Source organism: Clarias gariepinus, chromosome 25 (assembly GCF_024256425.1).
Source record: "Clarias gariepinus isolate MV-2021 ecotype Netherlands chromosome 25, CGAR_prim_01v2, whole genome shotgun sequence".
NCBI lineage: Eukaryota > Metazoa > Chordata > Actinopteri > Siluriformes > Clariidae > Clarias > Clarias gariepinus.
In genome coordinates, this window is record NC_071124.1 from 17213920 (window position 1) to 17237918 (window position 23999).

Below are 23999 nucleotides of genomic sequence, written 5' to 3' on the forward strand. Positions count from 1 at the left end.
ATATTTGTGTCATGAACTGTCAGGGATTTCTTCTAGAAGATTTCTCAGGCACAGTGGCAAAAAGATGAAATCAAATGAAAATTTTTGTTGTATATTTCTCGTGTAATACAAGACTTTTGGTTGGTCATTTCCAAGTAAAACAAGGACAGAAATAATTAAATGCATTCACTGCACAAGAGTAACTGCCGAAGATATCGATATATTACTTTACAATCAAACAAGTTTCCTGTAAACTTAAAATGTCAATCTGTCTTGTCCCAGCTAGCTGGCTAATTAGGTCTCTAAGTTAGCTAGTTAGTTTCTGTTAATTTATGTTGTTAATTTATGTTGTATGTAGTACCTAATAAATATAGTTGACTATAGTTAAATATAGTACTAAATAAAGTTGACTGAGATGAATTATGTGCATTACAGTGCAATATATTCCTATTTTAAAGCTTTTTCCCAGATGCAAAAACAAAAAAAAGGTATTTCAAATGACTTTAAGTATAAAAAAAACTAAGGAACACATTAAAATAAATAATTATACAAAAACACTACGTTGTGCAACTTAAGTTTCAGAACTAAAAGTTTCAAAATTTACAACTCAGGCATAACATAAGCCTTTACTGACAATTTCTGTTGTTTTCCCTTGCTGGTTTCTTCTTCTCTTGACTCGCTGATAATTTTATCGCTCCTTTCCATTTTGCAGTCTGCAACAGAACGCTCCCTCAAATCAATACACAGCTAACTGTTTGCGTCTCGTTCCACTTTGTGGGTGACGTAAGCGCTTCTTCTTCGTCTGTGTTTAATGACTGCTTGCATCCGTAAGCGCGCTGTGTCAAAAGCGCGCTGTCAACATATAATTGCACAAAAACATAACGCAAGCTTTTAAAATTTATTTTAAAAAGCTTCGAGGCAGAAGATCTTGCCTCGATAATTTTTTGTAATCGAATTAGTCAAGTTACTCGAGGAACCGTTTCACCCCTACACTTTACTGTACTTGACATGAGGTGCGTTTTATATCTTCATCTTTTCATCAAACCTCTGTCTAGTCTGTGTCTAACATTACTGGTTTCAAATAGCTAAACCTTTGATATATTTTATCTGGTATAAATCAATATGTCAAGAGTACGTCTTTTTTAGGTTCTGAGAATAACACGACGGGATTACTCATTAACCTTTTGTTACACGATATCTACGTGATCTCCAGAAAGCTTTGGTTCTAAATGTGCGAATGATGTATGCCAAGCTGTGAAACTGCGAAAGAGTTGTGTGAAACTCCTCCCACATCTCACATTCCTTACGTCTAAATATGTATTGTAGCCCAACGATAGAGGTTACCAGGTCACGAGTGGTTCATGATCACTTAAATGATTCGAGAATGTTTAAATGAATAATCGATGCACAGAGGCAGAAACAGATTGTTCTTACACACAGTCTGTGTAACATACCTTGTAGATCAACTCCACTGATTAGGATACGCGACGAGTCTCACGTCGGCAGAATTCACTCTTGCCGGGTCATGGTGTACGATAAGGCCGGATTCTGTGATTGAGTATATGATTAATATATATGTTGTCATGATGTGGGTTTTCGTGGATGTTCGAGAGATTTTTTTGTTCAACCTGACTGGGAAAAGCTGATTAGAAAAAACTAAAAAAATTTATTTAATGTTGTGATCCCAAATTTAGTTTTAAAATAAATTAAAAAAATTAAACCTTTATTTCCTTCCTTGCTTGTTTATTTACAGTACTATTTATAATATTAAAACCCATATCCTTCTTCTTTTTGTCTTTCTTTTTTCTTCTTCTTATTTCTTCAGGCTTCCTGAAAGACTTTTTTTTGTCTCTCATTTTCAGTCCACTCCCTTTACCTGACCAGTTTCTGAGAAATGTTTTTGTTAAAACCACACACTGAACAATGAATCATTCAAGCATTAAAACATGTCTAATTTAATGCATAAACCAGTGAGAAACAGGTGACAGATGATCAGGCCAGTGATTATTATACCGGTGATGCTGAATGCTTAGTGGTTGGAACAGACGAGAAGGGAATTGAGGTTGCTGCTGGGGTTGTTACATAAACGGTTAATTTTTACATTTTATCTTTAAGCACTTTGCAGCCTGTTGCAATAAAACATATGTTTCCTTTTTTATTTAATCTACACAATTTAATTTAATGTAATATAAAGAAATAAGGAGTTGCTCAAGTTGCCCAATTTATTCATTGTTTTTCTTCTTTTTTTATTAAACCTGCAGTTTTTCCTGCCTTTAAATAAGACCTTTTGATTGACTGTAGTGTCACATAACGGAGCCAAGCGGCGCAGAAACCTCACTCCATTGTTGTTCTGTACATCACTAAACTAAATCCCAGATCTTTGTTCTGATCTCCGCTCCAAACAGCAGTGCATGCAAAACACCGGGCAGCAGTACAGAACATCTGTTTTGCTTTTAATATAAATTTGTGTGCCAGAAATAAACAGTCCACACTGATAAACTTGCATTTGTTTGTTCAAATGGCATCTTTAGTCTCGCAGAGTAAAGTGTTTTTTACTTTAAGAACAGAACCAGTGATGAGCTGTTTTTTTCCATTATTATCATTATTTTTATTTTTTTTAAACCTAAAAAGCCCATCTAATACTGCATATCCTCGTTTGCTCATGCTGTAGATAGAAAAATGCAATCAAAATATCTTTTAATGTGCTGGTAAAATTTACCAGCCAAATCTGTTAACTTAGCCGCGGTTGATAATGAAGCAGGTCTTTAGCATCACCATTATATTTAGCTGGGAACATCTTGAAGAATCAGCCTTGTTAACACAGTGGGACCAGTATCTCGGCTTGTCTCGTGTAAGATCAGGCCCGGTACTGATCCCAAAACCAAGACAAAATGTGGAGGGTTGTGTCAGGTAGGGCATCCGGCATAAAAACCTGTGCCAAATTAAATAGGTGGATCAGATGATCTGCTGTGGTGTCCACTAACTCGGGCAGCCAGAAGAAGAAGAAGAAGAAGAAGGACAAAAAAGGAAGGAGTTTTTAGAATTTGTGCATCTGAACAATGTTAAATAGGGAGATTTTAAATTAATTTCTTATTTTAGTGTAAGATATTGAACAGTCTAAGCAAACAAAAAAAATGTTTGCTTTCTTTTGAACTGTAAGCGAACTTGACTATTGTTGATTACTCAATAAATTAAACAAACAAAATATTTTTGAGTGCTGAAAGCCAGTATGTTGCAATGTTACTACTGGGTGTTGCAAGTCCTGGAGACACAGCAGTGATTTTCCTGTGGAGCATATGCGCTGTCATCGCTGATTTTTCTTTTCCCAGAGGAGTGCATTTAAAGGAGAAGCCTCATGAAAGGGAGTGTGCTTTTTTAAGCACTCTGCCTCTCATCACTGAAGTGCCGTTTCCATTAGTCAGGGTTGCAAGGTAGCTTATGGACATCAGGCTCTGACTGACCTACAGACTACGAACCCAAGCTTAGCAAAAAAATATATATATTTTCCCCATTTGTTACATGTGAAAGGAAACGTGTGGTGTTAGTGGTGTAACAGTTGTTTGATGTGAGGTTCTTGATTCTCAAGGAGACTTTTAGTTGTAGAGTCCAGACTGTATTACACATAGTACCAAAGAAAGTAGCAATGTCCTTTGCTATATTTTGACTCAAGAGGCTACAGCCATTAAAAAAAGAACTTGTTTCTAATATGTGTGGTGTTTATCATGAGATAATAGGCTAGCATCGTAGCATATTGATGCACTATATTGCCGAAAGTATTCGGCCGGCTGCCTTCACATGCATATGAATTTGAGAAAATTCAAATTCTTAGTCTGTAGGATTTAATATGATGTTGGCCCATCCTTTTCAGCTAGGACAGCTTCAACTCTTCTGGGAAGGCTTTCCACAAGTTTTAGGAGTGTGTTTATGAGAATTTTTGACTATTTTTCCAGAAGTGGATTTGTGAGGTCAGACACTGATGTTGGAAAAAAAAGGCCTGGCTTTTCATTTTATACAAGCAGTAAATATTGCTCTTCATCTATAAACATGCAGGTTGTGTCCTCTAAACTATTTACACGGTGTGGTAGGAGCGCATTATTAAGTTAGCTTATAATTTCAAATCTGGACATTTACAAAGTCTAAAACCTATTCGTAGTAAGTCACAAATGTTTATCCAGACAGGCCAAAAATTATCAGTTAACTGCTTGAAGTTTGGTGCAAATCAATAAAACACTGGCATGGTACATCTGGATAGAAATTAAATTAAAGCTTGTGTAAAATCGGAAATTGCCCCAGGACCTGGTTGCAGTGTAATCCTGTCTGAATTAAGGGTTTAAGACGCAGCTTCCTTTTAAAGAAAACAGAGAGTAGGAGGGACACCTGCACATATGAAACGCTACTCAGAATAATGAAGAATGCAAGATTCAAAAACACATTGGAGCTCCATAGAGCTGTGTAACACCTGCTGCTGGGTTGCCAGGGTTTGACGACGGGCTCATGGTTGCCAGTTTTTCCATAAAATTGCAATTATTACGAAACAGGGTGACTGGATTTTTAAGATGTTTTTTTTTATTGTTTTATTTTTGGGTTTTTGAATCACAATCGAAGTGGAAAAATTATAGAAATCAGCTTCAATTCTTATTATATAGTACAAGGAAAGTGAATGAATTACCCAGACACTTTAATTATTAAGTTTCAGTACTTGAAATTGTATGATGGTAAATGTTTAAATGAATAAAGCAAAAATGCAGTGATTTGTCAGGTGACAGGATGTCAGATTGTCAGCAGGAACTATATAACTATAAAGAGAGCAAAATTTATTTATTTATTTGTTCTTGTGCAGTCCTTCAAGGGCAAAAAGCTTACTGTGGAGTCTGGGAAAAATTGATTCCCTAATAATGGAGCCGTGGAAGTGGTTTGGCTTGACAAGGTCAAACTCCCACAAAATCACACCAGCAGACTGGAGTTGTTCACATACCATGTGAACTGAGCTGATTTGTGTAGCAATTTCATATTTTTAAAACAGTTTAATCAAATATTGTTAGTGTAAACTTATTCTTAAAAATTGTGACATAAACCCCTGAGTGGGATCTTAATGCAAGGGGAGATTGAGATAGATGAGCATTAGCGAGGCTGCTTTGGGGAAAAAGACGGAGCTGCTAGTGCTCCTGACGACCCAGAGTCCCAGAGGAGACGACAGACCACAGTCGCGCTGCACGTCCTGGAACTGTTTGTGTTCCCATTCCAGTGCCAGACATGCACACATACTGCATATGTTAATGCATGTGTGTCTGTGTGTCTGTGTGAGTGTGTGTGAGTGTGTGTGTTTAAAGTTCTTGAATACCCAAATCTGTCATTTACCTCCCATAGTGTAGTGAAATTACACTGCGTGTTCATCTTGGGATGTAATTGTGTCTAAGCGTTCTTTGCTGATGCAAACATCTAGTCCTGTCTGAAATACTTTTTTGTTTTGTTGATATACGCCTGACTGTTTTGGCTTATCAATTTCTTTGCATTTCTAGACGTCACCAACACATTATTGTTATCAGAAAAAAGAGATAATGAGAGAGTCATTTTTTTTAATGATTTATGGACTTTATGGAGGTTTGTTTTGTTCCGAAAGTGTGTGTTTGTGAAATGATTAGAGATGTGAATCACATACATGGAAACCTAGGATTGCGAGTAAAGAGGTTTGCGAGTGTTCCGCAAGACGAGCAAAGATTTTTAATATATTTTGATTTGGAAAACGAACAAGTCTTGGTTTACAAGTACCAAGTATCATGCATCACGCATGCGCTTTTTGTTTTGACGCCGAGATGATCACAACTGAGCCAACATTTTTTCTCTCTCTTGTGCTGCGGAATTGTGGGTAAATGTTTCCCCTGCTGGGTCTTAGTGCACGTCTCTTACTGGTATAATCAACATCCGTGCACGCGTGTTTGTTTTATTTTTACTTAATATGTTGTGTTAATTATTTTTATGTATTTTTTGGGCGGGCTGTGGAAGAAATGATTTGAGTTTCTATTATTGCTTATGAAAAAATTCAATTTGGTTTATGAGTGTTTTGGAATACGAGTCCACTTCCGGAATTATACTCGTAATCCAAGGTTCCACTGTATATTTCAAAATAAAAACTGACCAATTAATACATTTAATCCAATCAACCGGCAAAAGATGGACTAAATCTCATAATTAATTGGATCACACAGGTTTAATTGTTATAGGGATCGATGTCCCTGTTCTGATTTCTTTTTTCTTATCGTAATTTGTCATCAATAAATCTCGCAATTGCAACTAGTTAAACGCTCCAAATATTTACACTTAACGTCAATTCTGTCTGTTTAAATACTCGACTTAAATTCTATCCATTGTTTCACTGCTGTGACATTTATGTACAGGAAATCTAAAACAGTTTGTAGGTGATCACAGTCATCATCTTTCTTTTCTGCCGAGCCGAAAGTTTGTACTTGTTTCGACTGGCTTGGCGAACCCAAACTCTAGAGAGCGTAAAGGGATTTTGGTCTCATGTGACGTAGAGCCATATTGTACGCATCTGAAGGCTTTTTCTTTTCAAACAGGAAATCCTCTGAGCTGAATTTGTCCCACACAGCCGTTTTGGCTGCTGAGTAGCGTAGTTGCTTATTTCCCCCACCTCCTCTCCCTCCACTCTCCACTATGAGAGAATGACTCAGCGCTTCTACTCCTTTTCGCGTAGTTTTGTATAGAAATATGGAGAGCAGGTTTTTTCTTTCTTTCTTTTTTTCTTTCCCCCTGTGCTGTGAGTAAGCAGTGTGTCGTCAGCGTTTCTTTAAATCTCACTACACCACCGCCTTCTGTGATTCGGTTCACGTATACCATGGGATACTTAAATATGTCAGATATGTACGGCTTAAATAACTAAATAAAAAAAAAATGGGTACAAAAAAAACCTGGCCTTATTGATTAGCTGGATTATATCATGAGGCACGTTATGGAAATTGGACTGGAAGTGATGGAGCACATTCTTTGGCCTCATGACAACTTTTCGTGTTTTCGTGAGTTATATTTCGATTTGTAACTGAAAGCACAGGGTCCCTGAGTTGAAACAGCCTTGTTAACCTCTGTGTATTCTTTCAAGCTTTTCTATCTGCGTTGCACATTTCTGGTCACACTCGTCTATCTTTTCTGCCCCATCAGCTTTTGATCAACCTGCTTTCTAATAGCTAGTCTATGAGATGAACGTTTTCTCACTAGCCTGTGCGTTATGTAGTGTTGGATAGCAAGGGGTGAAGCTTTTCTCACCAATTAGCCTACAAGTAGATTACCTATTGTAAAAATCATTTTATACTATACTTTTTAGTTATTTTAGCTATTTATACTATACACTATTTTATTTTATTTAGTTATTAAAGCCCTACATATGTGAAATAGTATCACATGGTATACGTGAACCAAATTGCAGAAGGCGGTGGTGTAGTGAGATTTGAGGAAACGCTGACGACACACTGCTAACTTACAGCACAGCTTTCTGTATTTTATATACAGGGTGGCGCAAATGCATTTTCCTTAAATGAAGATTAGAAGATGAATTAAAACTCGTTCTCAGACAGGATTCTTTACACGGAGAAGTTGCTGCTAAATATTACACAATTTGCTCGTTTGTCTAGATTTTCCGGTTGACCTGTATACCCTTATATTGTATGTTAAGTCATCGTGTCTCCACTCTGCATTCGGTTTACATTAAATTAAATCCCAAAAAGAGTCAGTTGGCGTTAAAAGCTGTGAATCCAGTCTTGAAACATTTAGAGTGAATTTCACATATGCTGTAGTGATTTACCGCACATGGACACATGGCAAGCAAAGTAAATTATGGTGTATTAGTTAGCAAGATATTTACAACAGTGAGTCAGAAATTATCCGCACTCTGGCTGTAGAATTTATTTTCAGCAACTTTTAGAAAAGACAAAAAAATTATTTTGCGACATAATCTCTCTACTTTTCAATAGACTTTATCTCTCTGTCAACAAGCTTTCATATCCCCTTATTAAAAATGTTTTAGGCTGTGCTGTGAGCCTCGCTGTCTTCACTACTTCATAAGAAGTGAATCTTCGTCCTCGCAGAGATGTTTTCAGGGAATCAAACAGGTGAACGTGCGAATTGAGCAAGATCAGGACTATAGTGAGGATGCTTTAACACCTCAAAACATGATTTTAAGAATTATAGAAAACTATAAGCATCACCTTTCCAGCTGGTAGTTGATTTTTTTTACTTTTTCTCAGTCTAAGATTGAGGATGTTTATCTTCCATACTCTGCCGTTTACTCTCGGGCTCGTAGTGAAGAATCCACATCTCTTAACCAATAATGATTCTTAATGAAGAAAATTTTGCCTTCCTTAGAGTATCGGTCCACATTTTGTTTGCAGATATCCAAACACCTTTGTTTATGCTGTTTCATAGTTGTTTCGGCACCAGGTACACTGTCACACCACAAAAAACCTGAATCTCTGCATCCTGCTCTTCTTTTGTGCAAGTCACAAGTGCATCCATTTTTGCTCGCACCGCAGTTACAAATAAACTGTAACATGTTCACACCTGCGCTGCAGTGACAGGGGAGACAGTAGGCTTAAACGGAAAGGGATGACAGGAATTATAAATTTATATTAAGTCAGTCTGGATAAGGGCATCTGCTGAATGACATAAATGTACAAGTAAATCAAGTGTAAAAAAATATAGAACACTTTCCTATAAAAAATAATGTAAATGCAGATAATTCGTTCCACCCACCCAAAAATATTACCAATATTACCAATTTCTAACTTCACTATAATATTATTTAAAAAAAAATACTTAATTTACTTGAAAACTTTACTTCAGTTCCTATCTATGTTTATATTAGCTGTAATAAATTGTAGCCTTTTGCTAGTAAGTAATTGCACAGATTCATATTGTGATTTTTATGTGATTAATTGTGCAGCACTACAGCTAACCTTATTTAACTGAAAGTATTAAAAAGATCATAATGTGCATTAATACAGATTCATGATGAAGCACCATGTTTATGTTCTGAACCAAAATGGCCAACATTTTAATTACGAGCTGTGGTGTTATTTAAGTCATTTTTGAGCATCTACAAAAAGCATACTTAGAGTCTTAGAAGAAACATGGTTGATACAAAGCTGAGGAACGCAGTAACAAACAGTAACAGATTCTGCAAAAAAGGAGACTTAAACGTTCTTTTAATTAAAGCCGAGTTCACATATGATGATAGTTTGCAAGATGAAGATCAAGTGATTTTTACAATTTCATATAAATATGACTTTGGCAAAACATTTTTTTTTTTTTTTTACAATACCGCAAGTCATGTCACATTTTGAAACAAAAAAGCAACTTTTACACATGTGCATTGTGTTAATGTTGTTCTGCTTTGCAGTCTTTTTTTGCATATAAGCAAACATTTTAGAGGGTCAAAAGGTCCATCAAAACATGTAAGGGTGCACCAATCGATCGGTTGTCTCGCAGCTGGTGGATCACATAAACCCAAGACTATTGTGATAAAGCAAAATACAGTCAACATGCTTTTGCCGGTCCGGGAATATTACCAAGTCTCTTTAAACGCCCTCAGACTTGCAATATGCAAATACGTTCTTCTTTTAAAAGCAAAACCATGTAGGAAACGTCTGCCAAAAGCTTTAATACAACTAACCCTATCCGCCAGTTAAGAATGAGGCACCATGAATGAAGCATGAGAACTTATCTGCAAAGGCAGCAGCTAAATCTTTTAAGTTGACCCTCATCGTCAGCCACCTATAGCAGACGTGCTCAAAACGCTTGAGCCTTTCACTGCAGAGTGTAAAAAGACTAAAACCATTGTCACAAAAATTATAATAATAAAGAGAGATCCCCAGCTCTGGCTGAGGCAGCCCGGGTTTACCTTACCTCTACTCTCTACCTCTAAAGTGAGCGACTATTCAGCACGGCTACACACATTCTGGATAAAAGAGGTATAGATATTTTATTATAGTTTTCTAAAAATGCAGAAATTATGACATTTGTAAAAAAACACCTGCCCTCACCGCTTACTAATGGGTAGCCATGATTGGCTCGACAAATACAAACTGACTGATGTCTGTCTGTGTTTGTTTAAAGATGTTTGATGTAGAGTTTCGGTTTGTTATTCATCGACGCAGCCTTGATCCATGTGCTGCACGTTATAACGAGAGAGTATAAAATGACAGACACATTTTAGATAAGCATTTCGGTCTGTGTGTATGTGTGTGTGTGTGTGTGTGTGTGTGTGTGTGGCCGCTTGATGCTAGTTGAGAAATGGAAAATTTTTACTCTTTAGTCGAGCATAGGCTGCACGCTTAGTTTTGTTTTGTTTATAATCTACATGAAATAATTGAAGCATGGAATATGGTGCTTTCTAATCAATAAAGGTTTAAAATTTATGAATTTAGGATAATAGTAATCTGTTTTAGAATAGCAATAAACAAACAAACAAACACATGCTACACAATCAATAGAACACTTTAAATGGCAGATCCTAATAATCCACACACACTGTGATCAAAACAAGCTAATGTCTTTAGTAAATTGAGGGTGGGGGAAGCTGGAGACAATTGGACCTGTTAGTCTGCCGGGTGACTGTAAATATCTGTTATGAAGCTGTGAGGCAGCACTAATGAGATGTATTATATTTGCACAAGATGACTCGAATGTTCGGCTCGGACCCTGGTTCTCATCACATCAGAGTAGCAGCGCTTGTGCGAGATAAGATTCCTTACTTCACAGTATTACTCATTCCATCGTATCCAAATCAGGTCTTTGATTCATCTTTTCAGGTTCTTAATTTGAGTTACTACGAACACATAACCCGTAGGGGTTATAGCATATTAAGTATGCCATTATTGAAGTGTGTCTGAACAGAAAGCATAACAGGCAATCTGATCTGATGCAGAAAGTATTTGCTGAGTCTAATCTAAGGCTTTGACTTTACCTGCAGGCCAATGATGAACCCGGTAAGCCGTAGCTGCCACAGCTAGTCAGAAGCTGCACCATGGCCAAGCCGGGGACCGACAGAGATGGAGCCATGGTGGAAAAGACGACTGGGAAGAAGGTGACACAAGCATACCTTTCAATATACCATAAGTTCGTGCAGTAGTATAAATATTCAGGGATTTGCTGTTTACTGTTTATTGGTTCTCATGTTGTTGTTTTTTCTTCTACAGATCTAAGTTTTTTTTTTTTAGAAATCATGTGTTTGTTAAGAGTGACTTTATACCACTGTGCTGATCAGTGTTAAGCAATTTCTCTCTGGGATTAATAAAGTTCTTTGAATCTTGATAGTAGTTTAGGTCTGATCAGATGGTGTTGATTAGTTTTCTGCAGCAGTAGGTCTGACTGTAGTTCCTGGCGCAAGGTTTATGTTAATGCATCATTTAATTAATCAAAGAGGTTTATTTAGCATTTTTAGAAAGAGTCTTCTGTCTCAGTGGAACAGTACATGCTCTTCCTTTTAATTCTTCCAACATGGGAGTGACTGACTGAGGGTTTCGCAGTTCCTCTGTAACATGACAGGCTGCATCTGTCCTATTAACTTTAGGAGGGAGAAAAAAGATCTGACAGAGAAAGAGAAATAAAAATTCTTGAGAAAATGCTGTTATTGGAAAACAGTCAACTGTGGTGTGGTAATATAAACAGCATGCCTCCTTGTGTTTTGTTCCTTCTAATTGTAATTATGATTGTAATTATAGGGCAATTATAGTTGTAATTGTAGCAATGAGAACAGAAACTATCGTAAAGGCTTGTAGAGCATATTCGTGGTCAGGAGGCAAGAGACAAGATACACATGTGGGAGATCACCAGTGCTGCTAAACTACCAGAATAACATAAGGTGAATGACAAAGTCGTATGTAAAATCCTAACAGTGAAAATAAAAAAATTATATAAAGGAAATAAATGGAATGAATTTTGTTTGAAAATTTCAGTACAACCACTGGTGTTCAGTTGTAGTGATGAAAAAAGTGGCAATAATAATAATAATAAAATAATAGCAAATATTATTAATAAGCACCCAAGGACACTTTAGATTAAACATAAAAATAAAAAAACTCAAAACAGCAATTAATAAAAAAAGTTATTAACAAAATCAATAAAAAATAAAATAATAGACAATTATATTATAACAGGATTAACAAGATTATTTTATATTATAATACGTATATAAAACAGAAATTCTGTTTTTGCGGTGTTTGCACAGGCGTTTCATCACAGGCGTTCCGTCACAGGTTCCTCACTAAAAGTAACAGTAGGTGGCGTCATCATCAACAATTTTTGCCATACTTTGAGGTAATAATACATCTTCATTTGATTACCACTAGATCATCAAAATGCACATGATGGGAATTAAAGGAACCCTGATTAATCAGGTTAAAGACTTTTGGGACAAGAGTTTTTCAGGTGAAGATCGTCTCAAAGGCATCAAGCAAGTGTAAGGTAAAACATGGGATTCGTCAAACATCACATGATCTTAGAGATGCTGAAAAAATAATGGAAGGAGCTGTTGTCCTGCCCACAGGAGACTTTCGTCAAAGTCTACCCGTTATTCTACGAGGAACAATAACAAGCGCAGACGAATTCTACAATTCCCTCAAAGTGTCCAGTTTGCCGTCAAGAGAAAAACCTTGTGGACTGACATGAGAGTGCGCATTCTCGGGGATGGATACCACCTCAAAATCAAAATGCACATGATGGGAATTTGAGGAAACCTGTTCAAGTAAAGACTTTCTGGACAGAAGAACATCACAGGCGTGCCTCATGATCATAACAGTAGGCAGTGTAATCAAATTTTATGTCATACTAGGAGGTAATAAATAATATAATTTAATCAAAAAAATTAAGTGAAGTAAATGAAGTAAAAAAAAAACAGACAACAGTGTTAAATAGTAATTAGTGCAAAAATAAAAAGCAGTTTGCCACAGCTTTGATGCGTATTTGCACAATATGTAGATATGAGAGTGAGTGAACACCTGAAGCCTGAGGCTTTAAAATGTACAGTATTTAAATAGTATATAATTTAAAGGAAAATTTATGCATCTCGTGTTAAACCATATCCATCCAACTCCCTCCTCTGCAGCGCCCACTCTGGTCATTTTTTTTTTGTAACTGATGCGTATTATTCTCAGGCATTAAAAAAAGATGAATGGTGAAAATGAAACTTTGTTACAATAATACAAGCATTTGGTTGCAGTTGTTTGGTACGCTCCAGAGGCCATACACATGAAGTGCTCTGATCTCTTATTGTAGGATTGAGAAATGTTGCTTAGTGCTTCAGTTTAATAGGACTTGCTGTAGAGTATGTATATATTTGTAGTTTACAATTCCGGGTTAAAATTTTATTTAATAAATAAGAGGTGATGTTCCACATCGCTATGGTTTATTGAAAAAAATCTAATCACTGTTTGTTTATTTATTTTTTTTTTCCTTTGCAGAGTAAAGATAAAATCTCCCCATTTACCAAAACTCCGAAGCTGGATCGGAGCGAGATCATGGGGAAGGAGGGGAAGCCGAAGTCTTCCATGAAACGCAAGCTCTCCTTCAGTGTCAGCCTGCCCCGTAACGAGGAACGGGACTCAGACACAGGTCAGTTTCATTCTGGTAGAAAATTCCAGTAGCAGTCATGTGCCTCTACGCTGCCTCTTGTGGTTAGTCTTGGAAATGGTTGAATGTACACACTGTAGCGCTGTTCTTTTTTTATTTTTTTTCCCTGGAGTTATATAACAGTTAAACCAGTGTCTTCAAATGCGGAAGACAGGGAAATATTATTCATACGTGTGACTGGGAGAGAAACTAGAAATAGCTGCTCGGACTGGGAATTGTATATTCTGTAATAATGTGGGAATGTAGTTTTTCTACCTAAAAAGGAAGCAAAGAAGATAATGTGCCCTTTCTATTTATGCCAGCTTATAGTTACTAGGTGTTTTAAGACATTTTTAGTTAAAATGTTGAAGAACGCATGCTTCTTATCCTAATAGGAAGTGAATCCTTTTTACTATTATGTAGGAAAAGTAGACACAACTTAACCCTTTGGGAAGGGGGTGGATTTGGCCCGTTTAGTCACAATGAGGTGGTTGTTTTGGCTTTCAGTGGCAGAGCCCTTGTATGCCATAGCGAAGCACATTGTATTTTCTGCTTATCATCTGAGCGAAAGGAGGGAGCGAGCGAGTGAGTGTAACGCAATGCTCTCCTCTCCCGTTCCCCCCCTCCTCCCCCTTTCCACCCCTCCTCCTTCTCCCCCACCCTCCTCCCCGCTTCTCTGCTTCTGCACTGTAGATGACTCTGACCCCGGCCAGTCGAGCGATATGTGGGGAGAGAGATTACTTCCTCCCTGCAGGATATACGCAGGTAACTGCCTCAGCTAAATCCGCCGCTCTGCTGTGCCGCTCAAAGGCAGCAAAATGATCGGCGGAGAAACCCGAGCCGTTTTACAGACTGCTTAACTCAGCAAGCATGGGCACCATATTGATGTGCGTCAGCCTTAAATAAATCCCAGCACACTCTCTGCCTGACATATTGTATATAACTTTTGCCATGCTATAATTTGGGTTTAATGATATAAAAATTCTGTCTGAGAACCCGCTGTCACTAACACCTTCCGCATGAACTTTCTGTAATCTAACTCTTTTTCCATAACTGGGTGGTTTCTGTAACGCAGTGATTGCATTATCTCCTTTTGTTGCTGAATATACAGAATCCTTTTATTTTAGATTTTGTTTCTTCCACTTCTTAACCGTGATGATAGTCGGCTGTTTCCAGGCATAAACGTCTGCTATATCCATTCGACACGCATGCCTCTTAAAATCGTGCGCACAAATTGGAGGTGACCGATTTCAATGAATAATGCATGAATCTAGACAAGCTTACAACAATGTTCTTATCTGATTTATTTTGCAGTTTGCCACACTATAAACTATAAACCTTTTTAAATGCATTATTCCTGGAATTTAAATATGCTTTTGGTGATGTTTTTTATGCAGATAAAGACGGTCCTGATAAAAAGAGGGTGAAAAAGGAGTCCGGTGGTAAGAAGTCCACCCCTGTGAATATTTTGTTTGGTTACCCGCTGTCTGAACGCAAGCAGATGGCCCTGCTGATGCAGATGACAGCAAGAGACAACAGTCCAGGTAATTGCAGCTGCCTGACATGAACTGTATTATTTGATATGTGGAATTTAGTTAAACAAGGATCTTTCAGGATGTGCAAAAACGTATCCTGTTATATATTGCGATTAATCTTTGACATGATTTCTTCACATTCGACTCACATTCGTTTCCTTGTATTCTAACCAAGAGTGAAGTTTAAGCTTTTTTTTAATATCTCATTTCCTCCGACGCAGACACCACGCCGAGCCACCCCTCCCAAGCTCCAGCAGTGCAGAAAAAGACACCCAATAGCTCCACTTCACGTCAGAAAGACAAGGTGAACAAGAGGAACGAGCGTGGAGAAACACCGCTGCACATGGCTGCAATCAGAGGCGATGTCAAACAAGTCAAGGAGCTCATAGGACTCGGGGCGGATGTAAACATGAAAGATTTTGCAGGTAATGTTTTTAAACGATGATCATTTTTATGCGGGCCTGCATTATTCGTTGTTTTTATTTATTCTTTTTTTAAATAAGTATATATGGTCGACACTATATGTTTTTAAAGGTTGGACACCTCTACACGAAGCTTGCAACCTTGGTTACTATGATGTAGCAAAGGTGCTAATTGGTGCAGGAGCAGAAGTGAACACACAGGGGCTGGACGATGATACCCCTCTTCATGATGCCTCCAGCAGTGGACACAAAGATGTATGTTTCATTGCATTGCTCTCTTGACTTACAAATGATGTTTATGAAATACAAAGGGGTTGTGATGGATGATCAAGTTACTTAAATCTTAACCAGTATTGTTTTTGTTTTTGTTTTTTGTTTTTTTTTTGTTCTTTGTTCTTTGCAGATCGTGAAGTTACTATTGCAGCATGGAGGAAATGCCTTCCAGGCTAATAAGAGAGGAGAGCGGCCAGTGGACGTTGCAGATTCTCAGGAGGTCGAGCAGCTTCTAAAAGGGGAGATCCCATTGTCTGACCCAGATGACAGCTCTTCAGGTACGGACCGGGACATTAACTTCCCTACATCTACACTACATGAGCAAAGGCGTGACACCTGACCATCACAGTCATATGTTCTTCCAGAGATAAAGTTGGAAGCACACAACTGTACAGAATGTCTATGTAGGCTGTAGCAGTAAAAAATTTCCTTCACTGGAACTACAGAGTTTAATCCTGTTCCAGCATGAAAGTGCCCCTGTGCACAAAGACCTGGTCTGCCATGGTTGGAAGAACTCAAGTATCCTGCGCACAGCCCTGATCTTAAACTCAATGGACAGCTTTAAGAAAAGTTTAATCTAGTGGAAAGCCTTAGCAGAAGACTAGAGGTTATTATAATTGCATTGGGGACTCCATCTGTAATGGGACATTCACAACGCACCAGTGATGGTCAAGTATCCACATCTTTGGCTCATCGTGAGTTTGTTCATTGTCTGTACGTTTTGCTGTTGCATGCTTATGCCTAATCACTTCATTGATGTTTTTACTTTCACCTTAGTTGAAACAAATTGAATATTTGATTATTGGATTGATTGATTGAATGATTGATTGTCCTGTGTATTATAGACTCTGAGGACCCTCCATCAGTGAACCCTTCCAGCGTAGATGAGAACATGGAGTACTCAGACACTGAGAAGGACTCTGATGGCAAATCGACCACAGCAAAGGCCACGTCTTCAGTTTCTGGTATGGATGAGTACGAGTTCAAGGATGAGGAAGAGGAGGAAGACCTGAGCAAGGCCCTAAATGACCGACACATCCTGAGACGGGAAGCACGTCAAAAAGAGAAGGAGGAAAAGGACCAAAACCATTACACACCCAAACAGTCCAACAAGAGCGATCAGACAGTGTCGTCCTGCAAATTAAAAAAGTCAAAATCATCTCGGGTCCTTTACTGCAGTTCAGACAGTTCAGACGACGACACAGAGGCAGAACAAAAGTGTTCACCGACCAGGTCACTCTGCAACGATACTCATAAAACAGAGAGCAGGACAAAAAGAGAAAGCCTAAGCCTAACACCAGCTGAAAAGGGCAAAGCAAACAAGAAGAAGAACAAGAGTCAAAGCAAAAACAAGGAAAATCAAGAGGTTCAAGAGGATGGAAAGGAAAACAGCAAGTCTCTTTTGTTTTCTACAGCAACGGTGTCTGACAACTCAGATAAAAGTGTTCGAGAGGAAGACTCTTTCAAAATGTCCTTCAGCCCAAAGGACGATTCGTCAGTGCACCTCTTTCACTTTTCCCCAAAGCTAACTTACAGCCAAACTGACAAGCAGATGACCCCATTAAAACAGGAAAATGCTAAGACTTTTGTTTCCATCGGAGATGGATCCTGCCCTATGGATGGTGTCAAGTACAACCACTACACAGATTCTGATTACACTGAAGGTTCCAGCAGTAAGAGCTGTAAGCACAAGGACAAGAGCAAACATCACTATAAGGAACATAGCTTGGATGGAGATGACAGAAGCTCCAGTCCTTTTAAAGATGCCAGTTTAAGTAACAGTTTGGATGGTTCTGAAGGGGCCTTCAGGAAGGCTGACAAAGATAGTAAGGTTGTCAAGAAGCATAAGCTAAAACACAAGGAGAAGGACAAGTACAGGAAAGACTACGAGTCTGAAAGGAATCGGCATCGGCAGAAGGAGCTACGGAAAGATGGCCATAGGAACTTGGAGTTTGATCGAGAATTTTGGAAAGAGAATTTCTTCAAAAGCGATGAGAACGAAGAGTTTAAAGGGAAATGCGAGACACCCCGCAGTTGTTCTCCTCAGAAGTCTATCGACTCCTCACCAATAAAAGAAGAAAAGGCAACATTAAAAGACAAACATTCGATCTGCAACAGCACCAAGGACAGAAAACTAAAAGACGAGCGAGAGAAAGACAAGCTCATTAAAAAAGAGAAGAAAGATGTGGCATATAAGGATGAAAGAGGAGGAAAGGATTGGAAAGGGGCTGAAAATGATGACCGGTCAGAAGGTCTTAACGTGTTACGAAAGTCTGAAGACTCCCTTCCAAGTCCTTGTGTAAAAGAGGAGGTGGAAGACAAGCCTCTTACTGGAAACTTGGTTGATCACAATCAGCTGGAGACTACAGAAAAGAGCTGCCGAGAAAAAAATGAAAAACGGCTACCCACAAAGGACAGAGAATCTGAAAAATGTGAGAAAAAGCAGGCAGAAAAAGAAAAGAAAACAAAACTTGAACACGCATTAGATAAATCTGACCTTCACAACTCTACTGAGCGATGGAAAGAGCGGGACAGATTAACAACCACATTTAATTTGTCCGGTGAAAAGAGCCACAGGGAAAGTGAAAAACTTAAACTTGTGCCTGTTGCTAAAAAGCATGAGGAAAACAAAAAGAATAAGGACAAGCTTGAGAGAAAAAGTGAGAAGGAGAGGCAAGAGAAAGAACATTCCTCAAGTGATCACCGGGAAAAAGACAAAATGAGTTCTGAAAAAAAAGGAAAGGCTCCAGAGAAGAACAGTGATCATAGCAAAATAGATCGAAATAAAGAAAAGGAAAGAGAAAAAGACAAGGACTCAGACAAGAAGAAAAAAGAAAAATCAAAAGAAGCCAATCTCTCCTCTTCGAGTTCTAATCTCAGATTTCTTTTGGAAGAGAAAAAGGGGTACACATCTGAGAGCAATAAAACAGTAACCACAAAATTAAGGGAAGACGTTATGAAAACCCCCGAGAAAGATCGGGACAGACGAGAAAGGGATCGAGATTTGGAAAGGCATCGGGACCGGGATCGAGAGCGGCACAAGGAAAAGGACAAGGATAAAGAAAGGTCACAGCAGAATAGGGATAGCAAGCCCAATAAAGTCAGACCTGTTGAGTCTGAGTCTGACCGGTCCAAATCCAAAGCCTCATCTGCACAAAAGGAAACCCGTCCTAAAGAGAAAAGATTGGTTAATGATGACCTCATGCAGACCAGCTTTGAACGAATGCTTAGCCTGAAGGACCAGGAGATTGAACAGTGGCACAAGAAACACTTGGAAAAGATCAAGCAAAAAGAGAGGGAAAGGCTGAAACAGCGACCGGGAGAAAAACAGAAAAGCAAAGAAAAATCAAAGATATCTACTTCCAGTGAACCGTGTACAAACAAAGAACTGTTGCGCTCCAAGAGCTCAGAAGTCCCAGAAGCTTCCAGTCGGGATAAGATCCTAAAAGATGCAACCAGTGGAAGGACGCTTTCACTCGACGCAAAGAGTCTTTCATGTTCCGGAAAGTCTGGTCCAGTGATGGAAAACAGCCTTAGTCGATCTCCAAGACCTGACAGTGAACGATCTGGTCTCATGTCAAGATCAGTGTCCATGGTTTCAGTAGCCAGTTCAGAGGATTCCTGCCAGGCTAGCATGCTAACACCCAGGCCCACTGAGTATGACTCGGACGTCAATTTGGAAGCGTCTGACTCCCAGCCACCATTCCTCCAGTCTTCCCTTATAGTTCAGTCCTCCAGATCACCAGTTGTCAATGACAAAGATACTACCAGTCTTCCTGAAATAGCTTCGGGCAGTCGAACACCACTGCCAAGCAGACTTGCATCCCCTTATTTAAGAGCTGCCATGGATGAGGATGCTAAAGCAGGTCCATGTGAAGCAGACAGATTAAGTGAAGAACCTCAAAAACTCGGTGATGTAGCATACTCCACCAATGAGGAGCCTGTTAAAATACAACAGACTGAAACCAGTGGAGCAGTCACACAGGAAACCCCTAGTAGTCACAGCTCGTTCTCCATGCATCACCCTTGTGCTGCAGCTGAAGTTGAACATCCTGTAGGTGCTGAGGATGCAGGTGGCACTTTAAGTAATCAGTCTACATGTCTGTCAAACTCTCGAGATACTTCACTTAAAGATTCCACCGGCAACCAAACTAGCCTTTCACAAGCCAGCAGCTTGTTGCCAACTACAGTAGAGATCAACAAGTTAAACACTGAAACGTTATCAGAGCAAAGTGAACAAAATCAACTTGACAGCTCTGACACGGAAATGACAGATGGCTTAAACAAAAATTCCTTGTCAGCGCCGGTGTCGCAGTTTGCCTCGGGTGCATCCTCACAACCAGAGCAAGGCTTCCTCACGAAAACGCCTCCGCATTCAGTTAACCTAAAATGGGATCTTGGGTCAGAACCCAGTAGTGATCACTCGACAAAGACAGATGTTGATTTGAGACCAGAGCAGAAAGCCAGAAGTCTATCAACGGGACCTGAAAACATTATTGAGGACAGAAGCATGGAAAGCGTTTCTTGCGGGAGCAAAATGGATTGGACACCTAGCCAAGCTTCACCCGTTAGCTCTTGTAGGAATAGTTCAGAAGAGTCGACTAAGACGCTGCCATGTATACCCAGCGCGATCAGAGATTCTCAGCAGGTCACAGAAAAGGTTTCACACGATGACTGTAAGTCAAGTCTTTCAACTGAGACTGCAGAAACAGCTGATTTAACACAGCTGGAGAAAAATGAACATTGTTTGCCCGTCCCTTCAGTTTCAAACGTCCCTTACTGTGCTAGTCCCGAACAGTCATCTGAAGAGCCAATGGACGTATCGGGTGACGAGCCAGACAACAGCCAGGTGGTTGCTGAGACACAAGCAGAGAAAGCTGTGCCTACAAAGGACACGAGTCAAACCCAGACCTTCTCAGACACTAAATCGGATGTTGATGTGGAGATGACGGACCAGCTTACTGCTGAAGAGAAACCTATAAAGCCAAGTACCCCATCAGATGGCGACCAGAATCTATGCTGCACTGGGGTTCAGCTTGATTCCCAATCAGAAATTACATCTGGAAGCTCTTCTCCTTTGTCAGTAGCAGATCGAGACAGTGACCCAGCCGGAGCCAGGTCAAAAATGAAACCTCTGGATGACGAGGTCGACATCCAGGTCACGCATCCCAGAAAACGAAAGATGCCCAGAGCTACACCTTCAACCCAAGCCAGCCTTTCAGCGCAGCAGATTAAGGAGAAGACCCAGCAGTCTTTGGCAGCCATCGTGGACTCCCTAAAGCTTGAGGAAATTGAGCCCTACCAGACAGAAAGGGCCAATCCTTATTACGAGTTCCTGCACATCCGCAAAAAGATTGAGGAGAAGAGGAAAGTACTGTGTAGTGTCATTCCTCAAGCGCCGCAGTATTATGATGAGTATGTTACATTCAACGGGTCCTACTTGCTCGATGGGAATCCTCTGAGCAAGCTCTGTATTCCAACTGTGAGTTTTTGTTTTTTTTGCATTTTATATTTGTATTGTAACTATTTTTCTATTGTCAGTATTAACTCATTAACCTATTTATTATCATTAGATAACACCACCACCATCATTACCTGAACCACTAAAAGAGATGTTCAAACAGCAGGAGGTTGTGCGCATGAAGCTGCGCTTGCAGCACAGCATTGAAAGGGTAAGTGACTATTGGAAAGCAGCTTCGCATCAGTAACAGTAGAAGTTCCAGGGTTGTAGCACCTCAAATTTAAGTGTAGTTTTTGGGAATTAGTAAATTCTTTACAATTGGAATAATGTTGGAGGAGGTAGTATTCGGTTATGTGCCCTATTGCTATGCCCTATGCTTACAGTGGTTTTCCAGGCTTTTGACAGATAAATGTTTTTTTTCCCTCCTCACAGGAGAAGTTGATTGTGTCCAATGAGCAAGAAGTCCTGCGCGTTCATTATCGTGCTGCCAGAACATTAGCCAATCAGACGCTTCCCTTTAGTGCTTGCACAGTCTTATTGGACGCAGAAGTATACAACATGCCCCAGGATGTACAGGTATGTACTGTGACTTTATAATTTTTTTAATTGCAGGTGCTTCTGGTGTCCTTTTCGTGACCTGTGTGCTTTTGATACTTCATGTACATGTGTCCTTGTATGGAAGTGTATTTTTATGTTAACTAAAATAACTACTAAAATAAAAAGTCATGTCTGAACAGAAAAAAATATCTCATCTCAGTGACTGAAATGCTGCATGATGCTACTTTCGTAACTCTGTATTTCTAAATTGTATATTCCCCGATGGTGACATAGTGGTTAGTACTGTAACATTGCACCTCCAGGTTTGGGGTTCGAGTCTCTTCAACATTCTGTGTGCATGTTCTCTACATGCTGGCTGGGTTTTCTCCCACAGTCCAAAGACATGCAGTGTAGGTTGATTGGTGTTTCCAAATTGTCCATATTGAAAGTATGTGTATGTGTGTGCGCTACCTGAGTTCCCTGTGATAGGCTTCAGACACCCTGTGACCCTAGACACAGGATAAGTGGTATAAATAATGGATGAATTAATTTAAAAACATTACAAGCAATAAACTAGTCAGGAGGGTAATAATGTAGTACTAATTTATTAATTTTGTTTTATTCTTATGTGTTTCTCATGTTTCATGGATGAAAGGGAGATGACGGGAAAACCTCAGTTAGAGATCGGTTTAATGCAAGACAGTTCATGTCTTGGCTTCAGGATGTGGATGACAAATTTGACAAGTTGAAGGTAAACTAAACACATCACCAGGGATTACTCGATACCATATTATCACAATACCTAGATGCAGATCCTTACCCTGTCCGTATTGCAATTTTGTAAATATCTCGTTTCAATGTAATATATCTTTTCTCAGTTTTTCTAAACAAACCAACCAGGATGCTTTGCTGTGTAAATAGTTTAGAGTGTACCACTTGTAAGATTAAAGAGGAATGACATCATTTTAAATCCTTAATTTCGAACATACACAGTTTGAGTTAAAAATAATTGATCATTTTTGGGGTAGTCGGAGTGGCAACTATTGTTAAAGCAAAATGTAATGCTGTTATATTTGGGTTATAAGACATTTGTGTCCTGATGGTGCGTTTCTTCTGCTTTGCCTGTCACAGACATGTCTCCTGATGAGGCAGCAGCACGAGGCAGCAGCTCTTAACGCCGTTCAGCGATTGGAGTGGCAGCTGAAGCTACAGGAGCTGGAGCCTGCCACTTACAAATCAACCAGCATCTTCGAAATCCCAGAGTTTCACATCCCCCTTGTTGAGGTCAACGATGACTTTGACCTCACCCCGATATAACAACAGTGAGCCAGTGCTCGGATGGAGAAGAACTGACAAGGCTCATCTCTCCAGGACTTTGAGAAAAGCAGAGAAACACAAAGCACTTGTATTGGGCAAGCAGCAGTGTGTATATGTGTGTTGCACAGTCTTGCACCAAGTGATCAGATACTCCAGAGAGGGGAAAAAAAAAAAAAATATATATATATATATATATATATATATATATATATATATATAACAGTGAGACAGAAGTAAATAACAGTCCTCTTTCTCTGTGGATTAGAAAGTCATCTCGAAGTCATCCTGAGTAAAGTGTCTGGCAAAAGACTAAACACACACGCTACATTTCAGTAATGGGTCCAAGGCTCAGCACTGCACTGCGTCCCATAGGGCCCAATTACTTTTCTCTGTATCAGCTCTTTAAATACACTTACCTGCTCCAAATGCACTTCTGTCATAAGAATCCAGTGCAAAACATAGCTTTTTGCACATGCTGGCTTTAGGTCCAAACTGAAATGCACTTAAAGTTTCTGGTTCAGAACAGTAGAAGCGCAGGCAGACGCTGCATGTTGGAGATCCTGCCAGCAGAGGGCAGTGTCTGCCTTGAATGGTCAGCATGAGAACATGAGAGAGGTGAGAGGGAAAAGTTGAAAAAAAAAAGACAAACAAAGCAAACACTTTACCTTTCCTCTGAGAGAAGAGAGGTCTCGTTCCAACTCGTTTCAAAAAAGTGAGTGTTCATGATGTATAGATTGTGCTCTTCATTCTTTTTTAACTTATTTTATACATACTGATTGTGCATTTGTAAATAGCCATGTAATTATTATTATTTTTAACTTGTAAAAAGAGAAAATAACAGAAAGGAAGTTAATAGATATT

At 39.1% G+C, this 23999-nt stretch overlaps 1 protein-coding gene across 2 annotated transcripts in view; it reads left to right on the forward strand.

Moving 5' to 3' along the window:
- ankrd12 (ankyrin repeat domain 12) overlaps positions 1-23197 on the forward strand; it is a 43551-nt gene extending 20354 nt beyond the window's left edge. The window contains exons 2-13 of one of the 2 annotated variants that reach the window (XM_053486926.1): positions 10958-11071; positions 13446-13596; positions 14287-14358; positions 14991-15137; positions 15350-15553; positions 15663-15805; positions 15954-16101; positions 16669-21305; positions 21397-21495; positions 21717-21860; positions 22477-22572; positions 22953-23197. In XM_053486926.1, the coding sequence (XP_053342901.1) occupies positions 11012-11071; positions 13446-13596; positions 14287-14358; positions 14991-15137; positions 15350-15553; positions 15663-15805; positions 15954-16101; positions 16669-21305; positions 21397-21495; positions 21717-21860; positions 22477-22572; positions 22953-23138 (6087 nt within the window). In that variant the 5' untranslated portion in view covers positions 10958-11011 and the 3' untranslated portion in view covers positions 23139-23197. The remainder of the gene's footprint in view (positions 1-10957; positions 11072-13445; positions 13597-14286; positions 14359-14990; positions 15138-15349; positions 15554-15662; positions 15806-15953; positions 16102-16668; positions 21306-21396; positions 21496-21716; positions 21861-22476; positions 22573-22952) is intronic. The other variant, XM_053486928.1, reaches the window with a different exon arrangement.
- Positions 23198-23999: the final 802 nt, after the last annotated feature.